General features: G+C 47.3%; 1 protein-coding gene across 1 annotated transcript; it reads left to right on the plus strand.

The window, feature by feature from the left end:
- The first annotated feature begins 1,285 nt into the window (after positions 1–1,285).
- On the plus strand, positions 1,286–15,074 carry Ccnb2 (cyclin B2). The gene is made up of 9 exons (XM_041679703.1): positions 1,286–1,423; positions 3,436–3,564; positions 3,671–3,784; positions 10,107–10,277; positions 10,382–10,540; positions 12,062–12,298; positions 12,436–12,576; positions 13,489–13,599; positions 14,748–15,074. Exons 1-9 carry the CDS (start codon positions 1,400–1,402, stop codon positions 14,856–14,858), a joined length of 1,197 nt encoding a protein of 398 aa, XP_041535637.1. The 5' UTR covers positions 1,286–1,399; the 3' UTR covers positions 14,859–15,074.
- The last annotated feature ends 489 nt before the right edge of the window (positions 15,075–15,563 follow it).

Raw genomic sequence — 15,563 nt, forward strand, 5'->3', positions numbered from 1 at the left:
CTTCTCAGTAGCTGGAGTTACAGGCATGTGCCATAGTGCAAGCTGCTGAGCACACTGTCTTCCTCAGCTCCATCCAAAACTTTGCAGGAAGAGAAGCTACTTGTGACATCTGTGATGTCAAGGATGGTGGCCAGAGGAGTCAGCAGCCACAAAACTTTGATCTCCTGAAGCAGGTATTTGAGATGGACTATAGCTATTTCTGTTCCTTTGATTTCTCCATTTTCTTGTGTAAGTTAGGGTGAGGGAAAATTCCACCAGCCTGTTTTCCAGGTGGGAGGGACACTGGTTCTTTCTGTCTTTAGACTCAGATTGGAAATTGTCAGATAACAGATTTGGGTAGAGGGAGAAAACCAATCCTGATCAGTTACCCTTATTTAAGGCTCTCCAACCACAGTATTTGTAGTTCCCAAGCAGAAGAGACTTGAACTAAAACAGTGATGGGGAGCCTGATGTGAGTCACATTTGAGATGGATCTCAACCTCACGTCGTTCTGCTGCCTTTGAGCACGGAACCATTTTCTGTGTTTTGATTTTATCTGCTCTGCTGGGAGGGAATACATCTTCAGGGCTTTCTTTGCACATGCATCATACAACTAAGCAACGGCTCCCCACCTCAGCCTTCTTTTTCTGTCTTGACCACCTTCTTTTCTCCAGGATAACATTCTGTTCTTTGGCCTCTTCTCTCACTGTTCACAACTTGTGACACACGGTTTTCTTCTTGAAACCTTGTGCACATTAATTTCACTGTCATTTGACAAATACTTCCGAGTCTGGCTGGTATTAGCGAGTTGACACACAAATCACTTTCAGTTTGATTTGTGCTTCTGCTGGGTATCTGTTGTCTTAGGAAGTCTATAATGTTGCACACGTTAGATTCTCAATCATGGTGTAGCTCTGAACGACCTGAAGACAGTGGCTCTATACCCCAAGCCAAATTCCCAAGTATATGTTTCCGGAAGAGGAAGCAAGGTCAGAAGTAGCATTTCCAGGATATTCATTCACTAGAGCCCACTTCTGGCCCACCCAGAACTTCTAAAGACATCTGTCCGTAGGTGAGCTTTTTTTGGTCAAAATTAGATTAACTTTTCCAATGGGAGAAAAAATGATCTCAGGGACTAGATTTAAAAATAAAACCGTAGGCAAGGAAACAACAAAGCCTTGCCGCCTCGCTGGTTGCTATAACAAGTAAATAGGAGTCAGCCAATCAGTGTGCAGAAAGACCTCCAGGCCCAGCCAATGGGGAGCGCGCGCCGTGCGTGCGGCTGCCCAATGGGGCGCGAGCGGTGCGGTATTTGAATCGGCGACCCGGCCGTGAGAAGTGAGCAGCGAGACCCTGAGACTCCCAACGGCGCCGCGGACTCCGGTGGCTGCCCCAGTCCGCACTTCCCAGCGCGGCCCTCATGGCGCTGCTCCGATGCCCGACGGTGAGTGCGCCCGGGCTGCGGTGTCCTGCCCTGCCCGGTGGCCCGGGAGGCTGCCGGCGAGGTCTTGGCAGAGCTGTCTAGAGGCAAGGGCCTGGGGTCCCCATCGCTGTCACTCACTGCTCAGGGCTGCGCTGCGCTGGGGATGAGGACCAGGAGGAACCGGGAAGCCCTCCAGTACCTGTTTCTGCTTTTCACATTTTTTTCACAGTTTGCTTTGTGTGAACTTCCCGTTGGCATCTGCACACTGTCTTCCAGGCCACGTTCATTAAAGTGTGGGTTTGTCCCCTTAAAAACAAAACAAAACAAAAACCCACCCAAGTGGAAAAGTGCAAAACTTGGACCCCAGTATTGCAGATGAGGGGGAGGGGGGACGACACGTACAAATTCGTATTTTGAGAATGAAAATATTACTAGCTTTTAGGCTGGAATTGTACCTGGGTCCACTTTATCTTGTTGAAAACGAGAGGCGCCGACACAGCTGGCTGCCATTATCCTGGCTAGTTAAAAACTGCCAATTCCTCTTCCATGTGAATTCAAACCTAGTCTTCATTACCAGGCTTTAACCTGGAAGACGTTGAACTTTTAAACACATTCTGAAATTAGCAGTGGGGTGCTGGCAAGAAAGATTCGACATCGTGGCTTAGGGAATCTAAATCCTAAAAATTGATGAATATACAGTCAGGGTTCGAGTCTTGTAGATATAACTCCCACTAACAAGTAATTTTTGTCTAATTGGTTCTTTCAAGTTATTTAATACTTAAACTTTTTCTGTTGGGATGAGCTAGGGTTTTGCCTGGCTTATCCTGAGAGGTCAGTTTACTCTGCCCCCAGTTGGGAGGTATTTTAGAATTAGGGACCCCCTCTCAGGGACGTATTTCCTTATGAAATATTTATTTTTTTTTAAGATTTATTTATTAAGTATACAGTGGAACAACTTTTTTTTCCCTTGGTTTTCGAGACAGGGTTTCTCTGTGGCGTTGGAGCCTGTCTTGGAATTCGCACTGTAGACCAGGCTGGCCTCGAACTCACAGAGATCCGCCTGCCTCTGCCTCCCGAGTGCTGGGATTAAAGGCGTGCGCCACCACCGCCCAGCCATGAAATATTTATTACTTCTACAACAGAGTAAACTTTGGGATATGAATAACAAACCTTGTTTTGTTAACTGTCAGTAGTTTTTCCTTTTTCATACAATTGTATCTCTCCTGTTTCACTGCAAATAACTTTAACTTGAGAGAGTCTGTGCTATAAAAAGCTGTGTTTCTGTAAAAAGCCCATCTCTGTAGGTGTCATTTCTTATTCCTTATTTCATTATAATATGAAATATTATAATGAAAGCTACTGTAGGTCTGAGACACGGGCGTTTTAAACAACCGGACCTATTATTAACTAGTGGTATCAAAGCTCTTTATCATTACGGATATACTCTGAAGGGAGGTTTCTAACTAAGTGACTACAAGGATCGCTTGACACAGGCTTATGAGAAGCAATCATTGAGGCGTGGAACTTTGACATCTCTTAAAGACTATTTGAATATGTAGAACAGTTCGCAAGAGCAGTAGGGAGATCTTTGTTTTACAGGTAAGGTAGGTGGGGGATTTGCCTAATTTTAGAGTGATACTTCAGATAGCAGTTTCAGATTTCCTAAAATGCACCTTTTCCCTTTAAAAATGATAAACGTTTATTTATGTGCACGAATACTCTTCCATGTGTATGCAGTACGCTGAAATCCAGGGCAGGGCGTCAGACCCCTGGAACTAGCGTTACAGGCTGGGTGCTGGGGTTGTCCGCTCAGGGAGCAGCCAATGCTCTTAACTTCCTAGAGCCATCTCCAGCCCCGCTTTCCCCCTTTATAAATAGAGTGCGGTCTGATCACCTTGTCCAGAGCAGTTCTGGAGTATCTGACATTAGTAGGTGGGGATTTTTTTTCATTTTCTCTGTTTAACTTTTTGTTTGTTTGTTTGCTTGTTTATTTATTGTCCGTTGTGGGTCTTTTGTTTCTGTTTTGTTTTAAGGTGTCCAGTGATTTGAAGAATATTGACACAGGAGTTAATCCGAAAGCTAAGAGCCATGTGACTATCCACCGGGGAGTTTTAGAAGAAATTGGAAATAAAGTTATAACCCGAGCAACCCAAGTGGCTAAGGTAACAGGGGCGAGGTGACCTGTGTGGAGAGCCACACTCTATAGGGCCTGCACTGGTTGTCTTGCCCTGCTCACTGGTGGTTTTTTTTTTTTTTTTTCCCTTATAGAAACCTCAGAACATCAAAATACCAGTTCAGCCCCCCAAAGTGACAAATGCCAACAAACAGCCAAAACCTACCGCTTCCGTGAAGCCGGTGCAGATGGAGACGCGGGCTCCAAAGGTAGGAAGACCAGAACTTACCTGTATGCATTTCCGTTCTTTAATTTTAATGTCTCAAGTATGGGTATTTTTCCTGCATGTATGTCTGTGCGCCACTTTCGACTCTGGTGACCTGAGGGGCAAAAAGAAGGCATAGGATGCCCTGGAACTGGAGTTCCAGGAGGTGTGAGCTGGCGTGTGGGTGCTGGGAATCAACCTGAGCCCTCTGGAAGAGCAGCCAGTGCTCTTAACTGCTGAGTCATCTCTCCAGCCCCCAACTTGGTGGGTTTTATTAAAATAATGCACAGTAGGAATGACCTTCCTTACCACTGGAAGCCCACCACTCTGAAGCCTGAAACTTACATAAAAATAAGATAATCCCTTAATTGTACATTGATTAATGGGGGTCTCTGTAACTGAGTAGCTCAGCTGGACTCAGAATGCTAGGGAATGGTGGCTTCCCCATCTCCCTAAGGTCAAATGTATGCATGCTCTCATATAGAATTGCTATGAGAGACTTTGTTCGAGTGACAAACTATGGCAGTGAGCATTTCAGTGTGTCTGTCTTTGAGTGTGTGTTGTATGATTTCACTTCCAAGCGAAACTAGAGACATTCTCGAGAAATCCCTATACTGCGCACTTACTGTACACATCCAGTTGTGTTACGGATCCAGCGATGTCTTGTATCAGGAGGCATATCTAGGAGGGACCTATGTTCCCTGAAACAAGGTTAGCAATCTTACGGGGTGTCATTAATGACTTGAGGTATCACAGTGTCGGGTGACTGGGAAGGCCGCAGTCTCTGGAAGACAACTCAAGAAGGGCACAGATTCTAAGAGACTCTGTGGCCCAGGGCTACTTGGTTCTCAGAGGGGTGTGTATGTCTGAGGATAATCTTAGATGTTGTTCCTTAAGCAGTATGGCCTTTTTTTTTTTTTTTTTTTTTTTTTGAGAAAGGATCTCACTATATAACCCCAGCTGGATTAGAGCTCATAGATCTGCCTGCTTCTGCCTCTCAGGTGCTGGAATTAAAGGCATGTACCATCATGTTAGGTCTGACAATTTTTTTTTCCTCTCTCCTTTTCCTCCTTACAGGGTCTCTCAGGTAGCTAGGAGCTCACCCAGTAGGCTATGCTGATTGGTCAGTGAGCCTGCTAAGATTGTGTATCTCAGACTCCCTAGCCCATGTCACCACCACTGTTAGCTTTTATACTGATTTGGATTCTGGGGATCAAATGTGGATAAGTATTTTACCATGTGAGTCGCAGGGTTAGGATGGCAGAGAGTGCCTTTACCCACCAAACCATCTCACAGGAGCCATCTCTCCTCCTCCTCCAACCCTTCTCTTTCAGGGTCTTTCACTGTAGCTCAGGCTGATCTCAAACTCAGAGTAGTCTCCCTGCCTCTGCCTCCAAGTGCTGGAATTATAGGCATATGTCAGCATATGTCAATCCCATGCCTGGCCAATGAATATTTATTTGATAAGAATAATCTCTTTTTTTTGTTTGGTTTTTTGAGACAGGGTTTCTCTGTAGCTTTGGAAACCTGTCTTGGAATCATTTCGTAGACTAGGCTGGCCTCGAACGCATGGAGATCCGCCTGTGTCTGCCTCCCAAGTGCTGGGATTAAAGGCGTGTGCTACCACCTCCCAGTGAACAGAAATAATCCTAACTGGGAGATCCATTCAACATATTTAATGAGATCCTATACAATCATAACTATGAATTAGTACAGCATTTAAAGATGTAAAGATGCTAGGAACGTTAACTGACAAAATCAGATTATAACACTATGTAATGTGCAAAATCAGATTTGCTCTTTTTCTTGGTGGTGTTTCAAAACAGGGTTTCTCTGTGTAGTGCTGGCTATCCTGGAACTCAGATCTGCCTGCCTCTGCTTCCCAAGTGCTAGGATTAAAGGTGTGCGCCTCCCCCAGCTCAGATTTGCTCTTTAAAGCATGCATTTGTGTAAAATTTTAATCAACATTGTATTTTTGAATATTGGCTTTAAGAAATTCAGGCTTCAGGGTCAAGGGATACAGCTCAGTTGGTGGAGTGTTTGCCCAGCATACATGAAGCCCTAGGTTCAGTGCCCAACACTGCATGAGCTAGTGCATGGTGGTGGCCATCTGTAATCCTAGCAGGAGGATCAAAGTTCAAAGCCATCCTTGACTACTTACTGAGTTCAAGGCCAGCCCAGGATAAATAATTCAGGCTTTCACAGAAAACTGAAGCAAAGAAGAAAGGCATCTATTTGTCAATCAAGATGGCGGTAGCTCAGCTGTAGAAGCTGTGCTTAGCATGTAAGAGCCCTGGGATTTAGTCCTCAACATTAAAAAAAAACAAAAACAAAAAACAAAAAAAGTGTTTATAAAAGAAGAAAGAAAAGGTTGTTTCTTCCTGTGACCTTCAATGCTCCCCTCGCTCTGGTTTTCTTTTTTCCATGGCTTGAGGCCTCCTGTTTCAGACAAAAAGGGGGCTAAGAGCTCAGTCCATGTAAAATCCCTTCCAACTTCTCGGGACTAGAGAGATGACTCCACTTGCTACTCTTACGCAGGACTGGAGGACTTCATTCCCAGCACTTGTGCTGGGTGGTTCACATAACTTAGTTTCTGGGGATTCAACCAGTTCAACCTCTTCTGGCTGCTGTGGGCACTGCTGTGCAGACCCGCTCCCCCCCCCCCCCCCCACACACCACTGGTTAGAGGATGTGCTGGGTGTTGTGATTTAGGATTATCATCAAGGAGCAGTTAGTTACTGACACACTGACTTCAGATTCATAGTAGCGAAGGAAGCATGGAGCCCACAGTGTCTGCAGGAGAGCCTCGCCTCTGGCAGGAGAGCCCTCTTTGAGCCTGGCCCTGGCTGTTACCTGCCCTTTTGCTGCCACTTTACAGACCGTCTCTGGAGTTGTGCACACACCAGTGGAGCGTAGGGGTTCTAGTAACTTCCCTAGAAAGCTGTTGATCTCTGTGTCCATGAAAGCAGATGTTCCCAGAATCCCAGGTTATAAACCTGGAGGTGGGGGCGTCTTGCTGTGTGCATGAGGCAGCTGCTTCTCTGATGGCTGAGACTTAACTCAGGCGTTCACAGCACTTCTCACACAGCATTTGGTGTGCGTGGGGGGAACGAGGAGGGAAGCGACTAGTGTTTTTTTCTGAGCTGGAAGGCCTCGGTAAACACTGACTAGTTTGAAGGAAGAAGGATATTTGCTGCAAATTTGGGCAAGCATGGGCAAGCATGGGTATGGGCAATCAAGATTCCTAGGGCCCAGACAGACCAGGCAGCTAAGGATCTTGGGAAGTGTTTTTCCGTTCACAGCATTACAGAACAGTGTGGTGGCAGGCGTCCCAGCTCTGACGGAGGGGCTGGGGGGGGGGGGCAGTTCAAGATCACCGAGTTCAAAATCAGCCTGGGCCACGGGAGACCTCTCAAAAGAAAGAATGTGAAAGAAAATAAACAAACAAAACCTGTAAGTGAATGGAAAATAAGCACTGTGCTCTTCGCTGTTTAAATAAAAGGAGTAAAATGAAACAACTCTAAATCTGGGCAATATGGACAGGACACAGCTAAGCCTCTGTGCTGCCTCCTGAGACCCGGGCTGTGTTCCTAACAGTCACGGTAACAGGTTCTGCTCTACCACTGCCCTGATCTGAGGAACGCTTGTTGGAGCAGTTCCTCATGAAGACCCTCCCTGCTGCACTTCTCTATTGCCCAGCATGGAGGTGTGGCCCGGAGCCCCAGCACTGAGGCAGGGCAGTAGGACTGTAAGGGCCAGGACAGCCCGTTGCTTTTCACAGCAAGACCCCGTGTCAGCAAAACAGGGAACAAGGCAGCAGCGTAGGAGCGCTCCCTGTGCTCACCCCTGTGACAGCCTCCACCCAGCCCTCCATCCTTCCAAATAAGGATGACTGAAGTCAGATGGCAGGCACATCCTCAGCTTCTGACTGGCCTTTCAGTTATCCATGGCAACCAATAGGCTTCTTTGTTAATCTAGTTTGAAGGTTTTAACTTGCATATTACTTCTGCCATTTTAAAATTGCTCTTAATAATTCATTTTTTTTTCTTTTTTTTTTTTTTGGTTTTTCGAGACAGGGTTTCTCTGTGGCTTTGGAGCCTGTCCTGGAACTAGCTCTGTCGACCAGGCTGGTCTCGAACTCACAGAGATCCGCCTGTCTCTGCCTCCCGAGTGCTGGGATTAAAGGCATGCGCCACCATTGCCCGGCTTTAATAATTCATTTTTAAGGACAGTTGCTGACCCTAACTAATGATGTTTAAATTTCATGTTTATATTTGTTTTTTTAACTGATGCATAAAATGGCACTTATTCCTGCATAATCATGTGACCCTTTGAAATACACACACCAGGCAAATGAAGGTTAAACATTTATCTCCTGCACCATTCTTACTGGCAAGACCTTCAGAGCTCTTCCCAGTAGCTTTGGAGCGATGGGCAGCATGCCATGAGATCTGAAGGAAAGACAGAGGGGCAGCCACTCAGTAACACCATAGGCTGTATTCAGGATGGACCCACAGCGGGGTCTCTGCTTTAAGAGTTGGAGCCCTGGGGCTGGAGAGATGGCTCAGTGGTTAAGAGCATTGCCTGCTCTTCCAAAGGTCCTGAGTTCAATTCCCAGCAACCACATGGTGGCTCACAACCATCTGGAATGAGGTCTGGCGCCCTCTTCTGGCCTTCAGGCATACAGACAGAATATTGTATACATAATAAATAAATATTTTAAAAAAAAAAAGAGTTGGAGCCCTTTTAGCTCACAGGCTGGGGTTGCTATAGGGCAGAAAGGGGACTAGAAGTCTTGCCTGTTCCGCCTGCAGCTGGCCATCGTTAAGGGTAACTGAGTGCTGGATCAGTGGGGAGGGCAAGAAGCTAGAAAAACAAGTTGCTTTAGCTCTGGAGCCAGAGTACTTTAGTTTCAGGACTTGACAGTGTTCAACTAAAATGGAGAAGCTTTAGCAGGGGGTGGTGGTCCATGCCTTTAATCTCAGCCTCTAGGAGGCAGAGGCAGGTGAATCTATAAGTGTGAGACCAGCCTGATCTACAAACTGAGTTCCAGGACAGCCAGAGCTGTTACACTACTATCCCTACAGATTTGAGACAGGCTCCCGCTATGTAGCCCAGGCTAGTTTAAGCGCTGATCCTCTTAGTGCCTCACGCAGTGTACAGAGGGTGGCACGGTGGGCCTGCAGCACTTAGTGACATGTCTGAACAGTGATGGAGTCCTGGAAAGGGTCATGCTTACCCAGGAATCTGTATCTCATTCGTTCCGAATCTCTGAGGTTTTAGCCTTTGTTGGTCTGGACCTTCGTATATCGCTGAGGAGGCCGATCATGTTTTGAACTGCCTCTTCCCTAACCCTCCACCTCCTGTTTCCTACTCTAAGACTAGAAATTATTAATCTTCAACATAGTTAAAATTACCTATGTGGTTTTGTTTTAACTTTTTGTTATTTTTTAATCATTTTCTCACCCTAGCGCTGTTAACCTGGAACTTTATAGCTCAGGCTGGATTCGAGTTCACGGCTATCCTCCTGACCTACCCTTCCTAGTGCTCAGACTCCAGGCCCAAGTCAGCACACATCCTGCTGGCCTACATGAGCTGTTCTCTGGGTTTGCATTTTGTTCCCGTAATATGTATTCTTCATGGTCTAGAAGTCAGTCCTGTTCGGCACTTTGAGAGGGGCCGCTTATTCTTTTCAAACAATAGTTTATACTTCATTATGAAATATTTATTTGAGCCGGGTGGTGATAGGACACGCCTTTAATCCCAGAACTCAGGAAGAAGAGGAAAGTGGATATCTGTGAGTTTGAGGCCAGCCTGGTCTACAGAGCAAGTTCCAGGACTGCCAGGGCTACACAGAGAACCTGTCTTAAAAAACCAAAAGGAGAAAGAAAACACAAAGAAAATATTTGTTTGAACTGCATAACTTTTTAATTTGTGTGAATTTACAAATAACCAACCTGTCAGCATAATAAGTAGATAGATCCAGGCTGCATCCCTGCTAAACCTTGTCGTCTCCTTATTCAGAGAACGTCTGCCTTCTGCTTGCAGGGTCTACACTTAGAAGGAGTAGTGGAAGAGCAAAAACATGCCTGCAGGGGAGGTTGCTGCCGGGAGCCATCAGCTCCGGTGTTCTCTGACCTCTGTGGTCTCACATTCGTTACTGAACACCCACTGTGTGAGGGCTCCTGTGTGAACAAAGTAGTTAACTAGATACACAGAAGCTCGCGGGAGACAGAAAACAAGCCACCTCTGTATCAATAGTGTGCGGGATGCAGGGGTAGGCGCTCCAGCAGCACAGTAACTCCAGTCTTCCCTACCGGATGTAGGATCCTTTGCCTGCGCCTGAGGATGTCTCCATGAAGGAAGAGAACCTCTGCCAAGCTTTCTCTGATGCTTTGCTCTGCAAGATTGAGGATATAGATAGCGAGGACTGGGAGAACCCTCAGCTCTGCAGTGACTACGTGAAGGACATCTACCAGTATCTCAGGCAGCTTGAGGTGGGCAGGCCTTTATGTCTGGGTTGCACTAGTGGTGTGGTCCTTAGCAGGGATGTGGGGAGGAAATGACATCAGCTTGTTGAACTTTTGAATTGCCCCAATAGGTTTTGCAGTCCATCAACCCGCACTTCTTAGATGGAAGAGATATAAACGGACGTATGCGTGCCATCTTGGTGGACTGGTTGGTTCAAGTTCATTCCAAGTTTAGGCTTCTACAGGAAACTCTGTACATGTGCATTGCCATCATGGACCGGTTCCTCCAGGTGAGTGCAGCTGGGGGTGTGGTGCTGGCTGCCCTGTGAAGTGGAAAGCTGAGCTGGGGCTCCCAGGAAGGAAAAGACTGGCAGCCTAGCGGAAATGCCAGAGAGTTTCACAGAGAGTTTCAGTTGCTAAAATGGGGAAGCAGGCCAAAGGTGTGAGGCCTTTAATGCTGCTGACCAGCTCTGGGCAATCCTGTTCGCTCCAGGACACACATTCACAGTATCCTTTCCTGAATCTTTTTTTGATTTGATTTGCATATAATGGAAGTATCTTGGGGGATGGGCCTCAGGTCTAATCCTGAGGTCACTGTGTGAAGTCTTGCATGTATACCTTGTATTTCAAGGCTAAAGGCAGTTTTATCTACTAATTTCAGTATGTTTATGTTTTGACTACAGCTTGTCACTTAAGGACAAGTATTTTGGTTTTGGTTTATGGGTTCTGCATAGCTGTGGTCATTTATTAGGGAAATAAACCATCTTGTGGCACAGAAGTGAGCCGAAGCCTCTGCTGGTGCCCACACCATTTTCACTTCTGATGCACTCAGTGTCCATGCTCCCTCATCTCAGAGCTGAGGGAGAGAATTTTGGTTTCTCTGTGTAATTGCCCTAGCTGTCCTTGAACTCACAAAGATCCACCTGTCTCTGCCTCCCAAGTGCTGTGATTAAAGGTGTGTGTGCCACCACCGTCCTACTAAGAATCTTGATTTCTAACTAGCTGTGGTAATGAATCACCACAGAAATGCAATAGAGGACTGGAGAGATGGCTCAGAGGTTAAGAGCACTGTCTGTTCTTCCAGAGGTCCTGAGTTCAATTCCCGGCAACCACATGGTGGGTCACAACCATATGTGATGAGATCTGGTGCCCTCTTCTGATGTGCAGGAAGAACACTGTACACATAATAATAAATCTTTTTTTTAAAAAAGAATTCCATGTACTTAGTGTGGCAGCCCCTGTGGAGGTGAGAGACGGCTCTGAGAGCTGCTTCTCTCCTTCCACCTTGTGGATGCCGGGGCTCAGGCTCGGATCCAGGTGTGGTAGTCGTCAAGCCTTTACCGCCGAGCCATCTCGCCAGTCTGTTTTAGGAAGTTTAAAGCACACACTTTAGCTCACTGAGGTTTTACCCCCAACTCTGAAGCATTGGGGAGAGATTTTTGTATGCGTGTGGCAATTTGTTTGAACAAGAGGCTTTTCAAGGTGGTTAGTAGGTGTACTTTTGAGTAGGGGGTATTTCAGCCTGCCAATCAGTTCTCACTTCTTGCTGTGACTTGCAGAGCACACCAAGTACCAAGTCAAGGTCGTGCAGACATTTGGGACCACCCAAATCTCTGGCGTCAGGTCCTCTGGGAGGACCCAGTGAGATGGTGTGTTGGAATCTTACTGCTAGTGATTGCTCAGTGATTGCTCTTACCACCACGGTTCAGGTCTCCTGTGTCCTGTAAGAACTTGGTTCCATCACCCCATCCGCCCAGAGCTCTGGTGGAATCTGATCAGTGGTGACTCCAGGTGTGTTTGTTTTCAATCAGGCTCAGCCCGTCTGCCGGAAGAAGCTGCAGCTGGTTGGGATCACAGCTCTGCTCTTGGCTTCCAAATATGAGGAGATGTTTTCCCCCAATATCGAAGACTTTGTTTATATCACGGACAATGCTTACACCAGTTCCCAAATCCGAGAAATGGAGACTCTGATTTTGAAAGAGCTGAAATTCGAGTTAGGCCGGCCTTTGCCACTCCACTTCTTAAGGCGAGCCTCCAAAGCTGGGGAGGTGAGTGCCACTGTCTCTGGGAAGGTTGGCTCGTGCTCAGTCTCACCCCAGCACAGCCGAGAGAAGGCTCCCGTAGACAGCTTCTGGTGGGAGGTGAGTGGCCCCATGCAGGCGCTCAGTGTGCTGCTGTCTCCTAGGTGGACGTGGAACAGCACACGTTAGCCAAGTACCTGATGGAGCTGACGCTCATCGACTATGACATGGTGCATTACCACCCTTCTCAGGTCGCAGCTGCCGCCTCCTGCCTGGCTCAGAAGGTGCTGGGCCACGGAAGATGGGTGAGTTTAAGAGAGAAGAAGAAGGCTGCATTTGGAGCCCGTGTGCTGTGAACTCGGGGCCCTGGGGCTGCGAGGCATGTACTTTACTGACACAGTCACTTCTCAAGTCCGAATTTCACTGTGCTGCGGCCAGGCCCGCAAGCTTCGGCTAGTACTGCTTACCCGGCTGGGAGGCGGCTGGGAGGCGGGTGCCACTCTGGGGAGAGGGCCGGTACTCTCTTGTGTGTTTCTCTCTGCCTTTGCCTAGCAAGGGGTGGAAGGATGCTTGTTGCTTGGAGCACTCTCCAGACCTGTGCAACCGCTCTCAAACATGTCATGAGCACTTGGTCTGTTAGAGCTGAGCGTTTTTTACTGTCCTAAGCGAGCCTTGTCTCAGGGACGGAGCTACGCTCTGTGGCTTGGTGCTGGTGAAGTGGTTGGGCTGGACTGGGTTTTACAAGGTAAAAATTTCCCCACTTTTTTTTTTTTATTTATTTATTATGTATACAATATTCTGTCTGTGTGTATGACTACAGGTCAGAAGAGGGCACCAGACCTCATTACAGATGGTTGTGAGCCACCATGTGGTTGCTGGGAATTGAACTCAGGAGGACCTTTGGCAGAGCAGGCAATGCTCTTAACTTCTGAACCATCTCTCCAGCCCCACCCCACCCCACTTTTTTTCTTTTTAATTTTAAATTTATTTTAGACATATTTTGGGATGGACCCCAAGCCCTCACTCATGCCGTCACAGCTGTATCTCCAGCTGTTATCACTTTGATACAGGGTTGCACTATGGTGTCCTGTCAGCCCTAAACAGTCGCTGGGATACAGGCCTGCACCACCAGCCCAGCTCCCTCGAGACGTAGCGTTTGTTCTCCTACAGGGAAGGAAGCATTTGGGAGCCCTTCATGGCTTCCGCTTGTGTTTCAGAATTTGAAGCAGCAGTATTACACAGGATACATGGAGAGTGAGGTGCTGGAAGTCATGCAGCACATGGCCAAGAACGTGGTGAAAGTCAATGAAAACCTCACCAAATTCATCGTAAGTGCTGGCAATCCTGAACTCGGGAGGTGTTTGATTCTGGGCTGTGTGTGGAAGTGTGTTACTAGCGAGCGTGATGCTCTTATAGCATAGGCTCCAAGAATGGAATGTACCGATTGCTTAACCTTGGCTAGCTAAGTAAGCTTGGTGCCTGCTCAGCCAGCCCCCTGTGTTCCCACACCTGCATCCGCATCCTGAGCAGGCACACAGCAAGCAGGGAAGACGGTTTGCCATGGGACTGGAAAGAGAGGACCCCCTCTAGTGGCCTCCCGTTCAGCTCATTGTTACTCAGGCCTTTTGAAAAGGCTCCTAGTGAGTGAATGTGGAGAAGGGAGAGGGACCTATGCTGGGAAAACATGGGGGCGGGGGTGCTGTGCCTGTGGGACACAGTATCAGCATTCCCCAAGAGACCAGTGACAGAACAAAGCTTTTGTGCCCTTACTGCATGATCTCGCTGGTGCGCAGTTCTGGTGTGACTGTGAGCTGGAGGCATAGTGACTGGGATTTGTGAAGTTCTAGTAGCCATACACTCTTAACTTTTTAAGACAGGGTGTCTCTGTATCCCTGGCTGTCCTGGAACTCACTTTGTAGACCAGGCTGTCCTCAAACTCAGAGATCCGCCTGCCTCTGCCTTCCGAGTGCTGGGATTAAAGGCATGCGCCACCACCACATGGCTTAGTTCCATTTTTAAAAAGCATGCGTATGAGTGTTTTGTCTGCATATCACATACATACCAGGTGCCTGTAGAGGCCAGAAGAGGGGGTCTAATCTACGGGTGGGGTTATAGATGGTTGTGGGCACTGGGAATTGAACTGGGGTCCTCCTGAAGACCATAGAACCACCTCTCCAGCTCCCTTTTCCCAGTTTGTACTGTCAGTCCCAATATCACTTACAATGACAGTGCCCTCACCAGTCAGATAGCCCCCAAGAGGGCCTCTTCCTCGGATCTTGAAACTGTCTCTCTGCTGTGCGACTAGCAGGGCTGGAGGGGCCTGCTTGGTGCAGGTGGTATGAGGGGAAGACCCAGGGACCGGCATCATCAGCTGTCTGAGATGCTGGAAATGGCGGCCACTGTCCTCACAGCTGTAGGTTAGACTAGGTATGCTGGGCGGTCCTGAAACCTACTTAACCACAACTGCCTTCTGCAGGCTGTCAAGAACAAGTATGCCAGCAACAGGCTCCTGAAGATCAGCACGATCCCCCAGCTGAACTCCAAAACCATCAAAAACCTTGCCTCCCCTCTGTTGGGCAGGCTCTAGGCATCTCTGATTTTGTACATACTCTAGTTTACTTCACAAAACATCTTCTCAGACTCATTTTTTATGTGTTGAGGAAAAATAAAGCTATCAATTTTCTTAAGGTATCCTGTGTATATTTGTATACTCTATCCTGAAGAAATGTAAAGGGTTTACCCTAACTGTGCTTTGTATTGTGGAAGAATAAAGCTATTGATTTCCTTAAGGTATCCTGTGTATATCTGTATACTCTACACTGAATGGGTCTAAGCAGCAGATAGAACTTTATCCCCAGACAAGTCTTAGCTGTTGGTCTGTGCATTGGGAATGGGGATTGACAAGCGTTCCTTTTAGAGTCTGTCAGGAGCCATTTCAGGCTTCTCCTTTCTCACATCTCACAGGGCCTTGAAGTAAAAATCTTGAGACAGAAAACTTAAAGTTAGCCAAAACATTACGTGCTGACTGTGGAGACTCAAGTTCTGGAAAGCACCACAGAGTGTCTTCCTGGCTTGCTGCTTATCACTAACAGCAGGTGTTCTAGCCACTGACCTTGCAACTGCCCTGCTTAGCTGCAAACTGCCCTGCTTAGTTGCTTAACTACCGGAGCCCCTCCTTCCCTTCCCCCTTCATCCTTCCCCCTTTCCTCAGTTCCCCCTGCCCGAGCTCCTTACTGAGGAGTATTTAAGACATGAAACTTGCTTCAATAAATGGATGCCTTGACAAAAGAAT

Source organism: Microtus oregoni, unplaced genomic scaffold, assembly GCF_018167655.1.
Source record: "Microtus oregoni isolate MIOR12 unplaced genomic scaffold, Mior012 000032F_ref0000030, whole genome shotgun sequence".
Classification (NCBI taxonomy): Eukaryota; Metazoa; Chordata; class Mammalia; order Rodentia; family Cricetidae; genus Microtus; species Microtus oregoni.

What these genes read in the sequence shown, in the direction of transcription:
- Ccnb2 (XM_041679703.1), top strand. Translation starts at nt 1,400, where the DNA reads ATGGCGCTGCTCCGATGCCCGACG. An exon ending in AGTATCTCAGGCAGCTTGAG is followed by an intron (nt 10,278 to 10,381) that starts GTGGGCAGGCCT and finishes TTGCCCCAATAG; the next exon opens with GTTTTGCAGTCCATCAACCC. An exon ending in GAGCCTCCAAAGCTGGGGAG is followed by an intron (nt 12,299 to 12,435) that starts GTGAGTGCCACT and finishes GCTGTCTCCTAG; the next exon opens with GTGGACGTGGAACAGCACAC.